The sequence below is a fragment of the Temnothorax nylanderi genome, unplaced genomic scaffold, assembly GCF_030848795.1.
Source record: "Temnothorax nylanderi isolate EJ_2023f unplaced genomic scaffold, tnyl_v1.0 TNYL_tig0080_pilon, whole genome shotgun sequence".
NCBI classification, from domain to species: Eukaryota; Metazoa; Arthropoda; class Insecta; order Hymenoptera; family Formicidae; genus Temnothorax; species Temnothorax nylanderi.
Window position 1 is genome coordinate 512518 of NW_027249142.1, and position 12450 is coordinate 524967.

A 12450-nucleotide genomic window follows, 5' to 3' on the forward strand; every position below is an offset into this window, starting at 1 on the left:
GCTATGCGTTTGATTTATCCAAACTAAATAGCAAACTCTGAAACTTCCTGAGAGCTACCTCGATTTTAGCATGTGTAGAAAGAACTCATTCATTCTATTCATTATATATTTAATATTATTTATTTCATTCTTTAAAAAATCAGAAACATACCTCAGACAACGTAAAAGAGTAATTTTTAATTATTGAATTTACTTTTAATTTTTATCATCGTCTATTATTACTCGCAGTGTTGTGAAATAGAAGAATATAGTCATGAGATACTGTAACATATAACAATAAATATAGTTAAATTTTTCTTTATACTAATAAAAAATAATTAGCAACTATGCAACGCACTACAAAGAGCTTTCTTTCGTGCACACATTAATTGTGTAAAGCAAATATTCAGATTATAATATGCAATACGCAGTTTATATTTAATTATTATCATTGTCCATCATCACTCGCAGTGTTGTGAAGTAGGAGAATATAGTCGAAAGGTACTGTAACAATAAAGTTTTTCTTTATATTAATAAAAATGTAAAATTTTAATAATACACAAACGATTATAATTATGTGATTATTGTTTATGCACTTTAAAATAATAATTTAAAATTAATTTTTCTTTCTTTTTGGATGCCACTTATATGTATATATATATATATATATACATATAAATAGAATAATGTGTAATGACGCCAAGTAATTAATATAATATGTTGATAGTCATTAATCAATTTTTTTAACCAATTTGAAACTTGATCTTACCGATGTAAAGTAATTAAGAGATAACGTGGGCAGAAAGCAAGGTATTGAAATCTTTATTGGTTTTTGACTTCTCATTATAATAATTTGCAGACATTTCCATATCTCAGTTAAATTTATTAAATGATTATTTTCGAGAATATTGAATGCTGCTTGTGCAACGTTATGGCACTGGAAAAAGTAATAAACATAAAAAAAAAAGAAATTAATTATAATAGAACAAATTTAAATGATAAATAATATACCATAAAAATCAAATGGTCTGCTGCCCAAGTATACATAAGTACTTCTGTTATACATGCTAGAGACATTGCCATAAACTGAAGTATCATTACTATAGGTTGTTTCTATTCAAATAAATTAATATATATACAATATTATTTCCATATTGACATTCTTACATTAAAATTTTCTGATGCAATCAATATTATTTTCATTCTTATAAGTACATGAAAGATATAACGATATGATGATATATGTATATTGTATACGTAATATCCAGACTATCCTTGATTTTTTATGTGTATTTGATGATTGTGATATTTATATATTTATGCATAAAATTAGTAGAAAATAGACGAATACTAGAGTTGTATAATACGTGTTACATGCACTTACCGTAACGAGCACGAGAAAAGTTGATATTACGCTAGTCATGCTACAACATACAGCTGTAAATGCAAAAGGACGAGCAACAAGAGCAACTTCCGTTGCATACCTAAATACATAACGCGTCAAAATTTATGTAAATTATAATTTTTTTAACTAGATCATTCTCATGTACAGTAAGAGTTGCAACATTTACTCGAGTAATTCTTGATGTTTTTTAATACATTTGTACAATTGACGGATATTTGTAACTTTCCCCAGCTCCTCACTCAGTATTTCAAATCTTGCCGATGCAAACCAGAGCAATAGAGCCACAAAAACATTCGTACATAGTTGTCCTGAGGCCAGTATTCCGGCCGCAGATTGATGTATATAGATTATTGTAAATAGCGGTTGATAAGACACATCAAATGGATATTCGACTAACATTGGAAATGACTGTTGTTGCGTTAAAAAAGGCAATGCGATCGGTACGAACGTAATGAAGTAAAAAGTAAATATAGATCCACCATGGTACACCATACATTTATCAATGTATCGTTGAATCAAAACTTCTTCGTGTGGTTTCATTAAACCGCTAAAATGTACCATTTTGAAAGTAACATTCTATAATAAATATTTATCAAAAATAATTATTGATATAGAGAATATACATTGAGTCTTTAATTAATTTGTATGTTGATTTTTCAATGTCGTATATAAATATTATTTTTCTATAAATATTATAAATATTATTTTTTAAATTATTTAAAACATTATTTTTCAATGTTATAGATAAATATTAATTACCTGTATGTGATGGTGATTAACCATATGGAAAAAGAAGTTAAAACTGCCGTGAATAAGAGCGCTTGTTAGAACAGCAAGGTTTACTATGATTTCAGGTTCGTTAAGATGATGATTTATAGTGTATATCAACGGTATTACTACGCCTATCTTCATAATTATGCACAAACAGTGATGCAGTTTCACACAGAGCATCTTAAACTGTGTCGCATCTTGTGGTTGAGGCCAACACCAAATTGGGAACAAACTTAACTTTACGAACGAGATCACTTCCTCTAGCATCACCTTTCTTCGCATGACTGCTTTGTGTTACGTATGTTAACGTATTGCAAGTCGATAACATGGAAAATAAAATGTAGCAGCTCTTTCGCGAGTCGCTACATAATAAATGATCCACGTATTTGCTTCAATTTCACGATGAACGGGTGTAGCAAAGGGGTGTTACCGTAAGAGAACGTACATCCCTGGATTTTTTCGTTTCGCATGGGGTATACGTAACTAAAATTATCATGAAGCATATACTCATGATGTATACGAGAGACGGAAAACTTTGCGTGTTTGAATTCAATAAGCAGTAACGCTTTCTGTCTGCAAAAGTGTTAGAAGAGTATATCCATGTAGAGTAAGAGATTTCTCTATAATTTTCAGAATGTATTATGTATCTAGGGTACTACTGCAAGGTCTGGATATCGTAAGAAAGTTTGAAATGGATTGAAAAATATTTCTCTACGATTTCCCGGATACATTATACGTACTATCTTTTTACTTCCTGGGTATTGCAAAGGAACTATGCATTATTTTAATTTGTCTATTATCCTATGTAACGTAGTTTTTTTTTATTGCAAACTGCAGTAAGATGTTTTAGCTTATAGAGTTTCAGCGTGCAGTAGCATTCTTGTGTAGGTACGCTACATGATAATTTTATCCATGCACATCCTTGCCGCGATAGGAGGTAAGTATGCAGGAAGTACCTAACATATGGTTCACTGAAATGATATACAACAGTCAAGGAATATTGGATTTCACCACCACGCTCCGCTCACGCAACCTTTGTATGCCGTAATTTTGAGAAAGCGGAAGATTTCAAGTTCTGCATTATAGAAATAGGTGGGACGGTGAAACAGGCTATAGATGTAGCAAAACTGGGGATAATGCTGTGTTTCCTTAAGCCACGTTGGAGTTTCGAATTTAAAGCTATGCTATAAGTCAGGTATTCGGAAAAAATTTTCGAGAAGATCAATATCGACGAAGGAAGGTCGGACATTGTGCCATAAGATTGTAAGAATAGTTTCGTTCGAGCCGTTGCTTCGTACGCATGTTTGGCGATTGGCTTCGCAAATACGGTGCATTATAATTGGTGTTTTTTTTTCTTAAGTGGAATCTGAATCAACTTATTAGGAATGTCGCTTGTTATGAATGAGCTGCTATAAGTGCGCGATCTCGATCTCTGGACAAGATTTTTGAGAGTGCCTCTTCGAGATACTTGGAACTGCGAGCGATGTCATTGGCTTTGAGAAAAAGGGCATGTATTCAAACATGTTAGAATCCATCTGAGTCGGACACGCGGAAACGGAGACCCGTCGTCCCGCAGGGAGAATTAATCCGCGCAATTCCTTGAGCCTAACGCACCTACGGATCAACCCGATCAGTTGACAACACACCGCGGACACTCACGCACAGAATACACGACACACACACACAATTACACATTTCCGTTTTAAAATTACCATTGAAACCTGTTTATGGCCGTATGGGTGGATTTTCAATTCCCGCCCGGTGCCATTAGATCGAAGGAAGAAGAAGAAAGAGACTCGTCGTACCGCGATTGAGGAGCTTCAATGTCTAAAGGAAAAGCTTCAGCTGCAGCAGAGAGAGACTGAGTTCCTCACATTCTTCCACCTGAAGATTGAAGCCTTAACGCTTGCAGGAATGAATGCCAATTATCAGGTTTTTATTCTCGGACAACCGGCAATTTTGACAATAATCTTGGATACAAATTAGAACCAGATTTTGAGGAGAGTGTCTTATTGCACAAATTTTTAACGCAATTCGATTTGATTGTGAGCAAACAATTGGGACGATTCTATGGTAAATCCAGTGGTTTTAGCGTCGTGTTTTGAAAAACAAACATGATACATTTGAAATAAAATTTGAAGATCGAAAGTTTGTTGCAGGAATTGAAATTTCGAGATTGGAAATGTATTTTGAGAAAAGCTATTTAGCGTTAATTTATTATACATATATTTAATTTACTAATTATAAACAACGATTTGTTTTTCTATAGTAGCTTTTTTGCTTTAAAGAAATGCATAGATACGAACGAGATAACAAGTTTTACTAAAGTTTCGCTAAGAGTTTCGCTTTTATTAAATTGATCTAATGGTTTTTAAATGTAATAAAAGAAATAATCGCAAATTTTGTAGTACAAAAGTGTAACGTTGGTATCTTCAAAATTTCTTTCTTTAAATTAAACATTTTTTAGAAATATTATATTTAAAATATAGGGGAAGGCTTTTTTCAATATTTTAAAATTTTAAATAGCCATATAATAACTGAAATCAAAGCTGGAATCTCTTGGATTGGGATTAAAATTAGGCAAATTATAATTACAATAAAATTACTATATTAATATGAATACTTTTTATTTTTTTTGGAATCGATGTATTCTTCCATATTACTAATTAAGTAGACAAAGTTGTTCTATTCCAGAAAATTCAATTCTTTCTTTGGAATTATGTCCCCTCAGAAAGAATTATGCGAAACGTTGTTAAGTAAGAAAATGCCGTTGAAACGTACTGTAAAATCATTGAAATTGTCAAACTTGTAAAAACGATTGGATAATAATGCTTGATGTTAAATTTAAAATGTATAATTGTCATTATATTCAAAATTAGAAGAGAAGTGAAATTAAATACAAAGTGCATGTATTTGTAATTGATGATACAACTGGAAGAGAAACAATTTTCTATGTTAAATACATAGTAAAATAAATAAAAAATATCAAAAAGTTTTCATATAAATTTGATTTTTGATAAATTGCATTAAAATATTAATAGTATTTTTACTTTTCTTAAATGCTGATGGTTTATAATTAAATAATGTTCAAGAATTTTATATGAGGCGTTTTTAAAATTATTTTGAACGACTATCAGAGAACAAAAATATGTTTTAATGAACTTTTATATTCTTTTTAAATATAATATTTTAATAAAAGAATGATTAAATTATTAGAAAAATTATATGGTACTAAATTAAATATTTTTCTAATAAAATGGGATTTTCTCATTTATATTTCGATAAAACGTTGTTTGTTAAAAGGAAATTGGTAGTATATAACGATTTTAACCCTCCGTTGTCCTCGTATGAGACGAATGCTCATATCAAAGCAAAGTTTACTAAACTTGAGATTAGTTTTCTTCATTATGATTGATTAAAATTTCAATCCAATCTCAATTCCAATCCGTAGTGTGATCTGAGAAAAACAACGCCGCCCTAATACAGTGATATTCATACAGACGCGGCACGGCGCTGATACGAGAGCACTAACGTTCATTTGTTGAACGAGGGCAATGAAGGGTTAAAGGTGATTCAAGTTATTAAATAAACGAAAATATTATTAATTTTAATTTTTATAGTCATTTTTGTGTAAAATGCGTATGCACATGCATACGATTTTATATGAAGAAGTTATACTTTATATTTTTAGTTTTTGCACAGGAAATACTTTCTTTGTTGTATCACGAATTACGTGCTCTGTATGATTAGAGATTGACATTCTCTTACAGAAGCATAGTGCTGAAAGGTTAAAGCTTTTAATAAGCCGGGAACGGATATAACTACAGCTCGTTGGCATCGGAGCAAAGTGTATAACATAATCTTTCGCGATTTGATACTTTGATCATACCATAATGAATTATAGGCTGCCTCAGCAATGTTAGAGCTCTGAAATATATGTTTAAAAATATATATATAATATTTTACCAGGTATAATATTCAGTTTTAGATAATATTTTTCTGTTTAGACGTACTGTTCTCATTAGATGGTCAGCCGGCCATGCGCATAGAAGTACTTTCGTCAATGAAGTAGAACATACGATTATATATTGAATTTTTACGGATGGCGGAAATCGCTATTTAAAATATTTTAGAAATGCAAGCAGAAATTATATAATAGTGTTGTTTAATAACTATATTGTGCTAAATAGTGTAGATATACACACGCTGAGGAACGTAACGCCACCAAATACCAGCGCTGCAGTACTAACACCAAGCGATGATAACACTACATGCGCGATAGAATTACTCATTTCTTTCGCATATCTGTAAAATTTATTATAATTTATAAGATTTTTGTGATTGACTAATATAATAAGATAAATATTGCCAGGAAATATAATAATTTTATATTAATAATCCTACGAATTAGAAGGGCGCAGTTTTTATTTAAGATAAAAATAAAAAAGAAAAATAGTAAAAAAAGTTGAGATTAGAAAGTAGAAAGATTAGCGATTCCTTTCTAAAAAAAGGCATGTTAAGTCGATAGTCGAATTTATTGTTGCCGCTTTTCCGCGATGCTGATTGGTTTTCTCGCTGCGCTTACTTCATTTGCAGCTGTCATCGTATATTTTGACAGTTGTGTGTATCAAGAAATTAATAGTGTAATAGTAATAGCATAATGTTAAAGCTAAATAGCGCGCGCGAAGCGCGCGTCTGTGGTGCTAGTATGATAAAAAATTCATTTTTATGCAATTAATTGATTGGCTCCAATATGCTAATCTGTATTTTTGACATACCTTAGAGTTTCTTGATGCTTTTGTATGCATGTTTTCCAATCAGAATATTTAGTGACCGTGCGAAATTTGTTCGTCAAGATCTCAAAGCGAGCCGTTGTAAACCACAATAGAAGAGCGAGGAAAACATTAGCGCTCACTTGACAATAAACTTGATACATACCGAGTGCTTGATGAAAATAGATCATCGTCGTCATCGGTTGATAGTCAACGCGGAATGGATACTCTATTTCTAGCGGAAACATGCGGGACCGAATTAATGGCACCACGAGCGAACCAACCAGAGATGCAGCAGTTAATGCCAATGTAGTTCCATACATAAAATATATTTGTTAATATATTGTTGAATTATATCCCTTTCTTCAGCGTTTGCTTGTCTATAATAATCTTCCATCTCGTAAATTACATTCTGTAAATTCATTAAGATTTAATTTAATTTACACAACTTAAATGTTGTTACATCGCGTGGTTTAATATCGCGCGAGGAGAATATTGTTTATTTTATGTTTATGTAAGCAAACCAGATATTACTGGCTGAAAATCTGTTTCTTCCATGTCTATAACAATTAAGAATAAAATAATTTTTTTATATCTAATAGATTCTAAATTGTTTTGTTCTTCTTCCTTGTCATTTATTTCAATCTATTTACAATTTTTAATTTACTGTCAGAGAAATTCGTTGATGTCTACTGGAATCATAGTAGGAAATATGATACTATAACATATCTATGAGATACGGGTTCTAATATTGGTAAATCTTAATAGGGGCCTATTCTGTAAACGTTAATGACATCGTTATGTCGTGCTTTGTGCAGATATAATATATATATTATATAGAGAAAAGCTATGCAAAGCACGTAACGATATCGTTAACGTTAACAGAATAGGCCCCTAAGTAAATACAGTACAATCATTTTATGGATATATTATTATATAAGAATTAAAGAACATTTAAAATGTTAAATTCAACTATATATAATATTTTTTCAGGAAAATATTTTTAAGTTAGAAACGTATATATTTATTCTCTAATATATATATATATATATATATATATATATATATTAGAGAATAAATATATACGTTAGAAATAAATATATATATATATATATATATATATATATTTCTAATTCTATTTAAGAAACTATTTCTAAATATTGGAAATCTTGACAGTCTAAGAGATAATTTATTTCAATATTAGTTTTTAAATGGTTTTTAAGTAGATCATTATATAATAAAATACTTGCACACTATTGTTAACAATAACTTTAATATTACGAAAAAATATACATTAACATATTTAAATATATTATGACTTTTCAACAGTTAATTATAATTTAAATTTAGAAAATGTTTTAAAGTTACGACATATGGAGCGTAAATTATAACAATAGTATTATATCCATTTTATAAAGAGAGAGACTGTGAAAATATAAAAGTATTAAGATACATGCCAGACAAAATCTGAAGTCCTTTAAAAAATCTTGTATAAAATTTTGTAAAAAATTTAAATATAGACTTAAGTATTGCTCACTAGAAAATAACATTCTGTGTGTGTGTGTGTGTGTGTGTGTGGGTGTCGCTTGTTGTGTTATTGGTTTATGTATAAAAATAATAATTATTTGTCTTACTTGCAGACGATCGTGCTGTTGCGTAAATAAATATATCTGCAATGGAACTTCACAAAAAATCCCCAAGGCACAAGCTAATTGCATAATCAGGAAAACATTGTCTAAATGATTACTAATTGAATATATCAATTCGGCAATTATAAATGCACCATTCACCATTGACAGATATCGAAATATTCTATCACGAATAATTTGAAACTTTGTGGCTGTTCGCGGTAGAGGCCAGCAACAAGCAAATAATAAGTCCACCTTCAGAAAAGCAATAACTCTGTCTAACGTCGGTGCGGTTTTCATGTTGTATGCAGAGAACCGCCGCACTCCCACTTCTTTTTACAGACGTGTCTCAACCGTTACTATTCTTGCGTTTTCCTCGCAATTTTACGAAGAATTTCATGCAACGAGGGTAGAAATTCCTAGCTGATACGAGATTGTACGCATTGGCAACACAATGTATCTCTCAGGTGGAATATTATGGCGTTTATTATTTCTTCTGTTCGTTTTCTTCCCTTTTGAGTTTACGTGCAGTCGCGCGGAATATTAAATTATACTATTAGCGTGTATTTTACCCCTCGGCGCGGCGTGTAGTTCTATAGTCCGACTTACATTTCTATCTTGAATTATTATGAGAACCATTTATGCCTTGTGTAAACTGCGTGTAATCGTTGAGGGTACGTTGAGAGAAATAGCTGCCTATAACGTGAATTATAATCTTTTAGAAAATGAGGGAGATAGGGAAAAAGAATATTATCGTTGATAAATGAGAAATAACGCAATAAAATGACATACGATTCATGTAATGCATTGACAGTAAATACAGTGTCTTTATATTATATTTATAGATCGCATTAAACGATTAGATTATCCTCGATGTTATTTAATGACATCATTACTTGTAACGTATAAGAAGCAAAGCGTGTATTCACGACAGCTGTTATGCTGTTACGATTATTTTATTAATGGGCTTCGACCGTTAGATTTGCTTCATTGCGACACATTAATTCGAATAGTTCTCAATGGAAAACAATATTAATTTAACTTCTCATTTAACGTGTTTTTCATATTTTTCATACTCACTTCAGACTCACTTACTAAAAGAGAAAATTCTATAATAAGATAGAAAAAGTCATTTATGTACATTTTTATTATATATTAAGGGGTTACATGACCCTGACAGGAATAAAAATAAGGAAAAATTTTGTGCTAAAAAGTTATAAATTAATAGGAGAATTAATTTTTTGTTATGTATGTTTATTAAGTACATTTAACAATACATATACATCGACTTTTTAAATACATTTTAAATGTTTAATTTTGAACTGGACATGATGTGTATCCAGCTTTATTATTAATTAAAAGTTTTTTAATTATTAAGATTACGAGAACGTTTTTTTCTTTTAATTTTATGTATTATAAATGTTGAAGGCCATTATACGCTATTAATAAATTATGTACATGAAATATCCAAATTTATCGTAATATCGTTCGCAATGCCATAAAATATGAAAACGTAGTGGAAAGAACCTATAAATATAATTAACATTTTATATTTCGATAACAAAAAAAGCGACAAACATGCATGCATTAATAGATATCATAAACAATATTCATGCTTACTTTCCCGCAAAATTTTATGGAAATTACAGGTATGAAGTTGGACCCGCTAACTGCAATTGGTTTCTGACATCTTTGAACAATCATTAAAATTGTTCGGCGTACGTTCGGTGATGCATTTGTCCATGGAGAATCATAAATTTGCCAAGATATGTTGTAAGACTGTAAACAGATAAAATATCATAAAATATATATTCTAGCATCGAATGTAAACTTTATTAAAGCATTTTTTAAGTATTATTTGCTTGATGTGAAAATATTACATTTTAATTAAACGTGATGTATAACGATTTATCATTACAATTTTTTCGTACAAATACATTTTTTGTATAAAAAAATAAAAAATTTCTTTAATTAGTATAATTGCTGTCACATATAATCAAAGGACTAACCATGTCAGTCATTGCCTGTGCCGACCAGCAACAGACAAAGAGCCTCCAAATCGAAATAGAAGTGATCATAAGAAATACACTAATTTCCACCAAAGGTGCGTTCTGTAATTTATGCGACATTATAACAATATGAACTTACGATATATTATATGTTTTATAATTAAAATATACATTTCAATGCAAATTTAAATTGCAAACATTTCTTAAATTGCAGCTAGCGGTTACTCTATATTAACTAATCAACGCAATTTATAACTTTAAAAAAATTGAAAATCTGGCATTAATAAGAATTTTGATGCAACAATTGCTTAGATATAGAACAAATAAATCGAAATAATTATAGTGCTAAAGAATAATAGAAACCTTTTTATATAGTTTTTCGTATTATTTATGATAAGCTCTGAAAGTATTAATCCGAACATACCGAATACTCACGTTTAAAATTAGCAGACCACTACTGATTACGTAAGCCGAAGTAGCAATCGTCAATTTGAGGAGTATATAACTAATAGTATAATCAATTTCCCGTACGTAGCTAAATTAAAGAATCGTGAAAAATATGCTTATATTATGAAATAATTATATTACTTTAATTTAACTGCATAATTCTATCTAATTTAATCACTTGAAATATTTGTAATAACAGATATCCAATAGATATCTACATACGTGTATAAAAGCTAAAAAAAATGCTATTAATCAATTTAAAAGAAACATTGAAAAAGTTTGAAATCTCAAAAAAGTCGATATAAATCAGTTTTCATTTTCTTGTTGTTAAGAGCAATAGTTATTTCAAGTGGTTAAATAAGGTGAGATCCTATAATTGCAATTACTCCAACAAAACATTTAGAAAAATATTGTAAAATGTTATCAAAACGTACTTGAAAATATTTTGATATGTTATGATGCAGGCTCGGAGTTTGTCGGCAGTAACCACAGAACGTATCTGCATGCCTAACAATTTAAATTTGAAGACAGCTTGCCACAATATAGCGATTACCACCATGTCGACAACTATAGTAATCGAACATTGTGAAACGGAAAACAGGTTCATTCCGTAAGCCATACAGTAAATCCAAAACTCGGATATTGGGAAAGGATATACGACGTTTAGTGGCAAAGATCTACCTGTTATTACTGGCGTAAGAACAAATATCAATGCGCCAATAATATATATCATTGCTAAAGAAATGTATACTGCACACGTATTACGCATGAATTTCTCCCTTATAGCTTTTTCATAAGGCGTCCATATTCGAACACATTGCTCGATGTCAAATAATAATTTCTGCAAGACCATTTGAATTGCTTTTACATTATGTTATAGCAATAAGATACAATAAATTTGGCAAACAAATTTATGTAAGGTAATTTGTATAAATCAATAAGCAAGAAATGAGTATTAGAACGAAGGATTATATTGTTATATATGTGTAAAACATGCAATTTATATGTTATTGTTTGAACGCAATAACATGAATATTTGTATTAAAAAAAACAACGCAATTTCTTAATTTAAAGATGAGAGAGAAAACTATACTTAAAAATACAATTTTCACAACATCTCGACGGAAAGTTCGACTTTCCATGCCTGTAGAGAGGGGCGAAAGTGGCCAATTTCACGCCAGGGCTTACTTTCCTTCCTAGGGAAGAAAATTGATACTTTCTGCCCCGTTAGCCCCGTATAGCGGGCAGAAAGTATCAATTTTCTTCCCTAGGGAGGAAAGTAGGCCCTGGCGTGAAAATTGATCACTTTCACCTGGCTCTATACAGGTATTTAAAAGTCGAACATTTCCGTAAAGGTGTTGTGAAAAATATCGTGTGCACCACGGGTCGAAAGCTTTTTCAGACTCGTGTGATTGTCGCCCTCGCCTTCGGCTCGGACG

At 30.6% G+C, this 12450-nt stretch overlaps 1 protein-coding gene and 1 pseudogene across 1 annotated transcript; both read right to left on the reverse strand.

The window, feature by feature from the left end:
* Positions 1-579: 579 nt before the first annotated feature.
* On the reverse strand, positions 580-8956 carry LOC139774389 (uncharacterized; annotated as a pseudogene).
* Positions 8957-9936: 980 nt separating this feature from the next.
* Positions 9937-11570, reverse strand: LOC139774390 (uncharacterized). The gene is made up of 4 exons (XM_071709622.1): positions 11446-11570; positions 10964-11099; positions 10565-10666; positions 9937-10334 (listed from the first exon to the last, which is right to left on the reverse strand). Exons 1-4 carry the CDS (start codon positions 11568-11570, stop codon positions 10143-10145), a joined length of 555 nt encoding a protein of 184 aa, XP_071565723.1. The 3' UTR covers positions 9937-10142.
* Positions 11571-12450: the final 880 nt, after the last annotated feature.

Excerpts from the sequence above, each read along its gene's own strand:
- LOC139774390 (XM_071709622.1), bottom strand. The coding sequence starts at position 11,570 with ATGGTGGTAATCGCTATATTGTGGCAAGCTGTCTTCAAATTTAAATTG. Across the intron at positions 10,667-10,963 it reads TTCGGATTAATACTTTCAGA|AACGCACCTTTGGTGGAAAT; the intron begins GCTTATCATAAA and ends CATAAATTACAG. Across the intron at positions 10,335-10,564 it reads CACAGGCAATGACTGACATG|TCTTACAACATATCTTGGCA; the intron begins GTTAGTCCTTTG and ends ATCTGTTTACAG.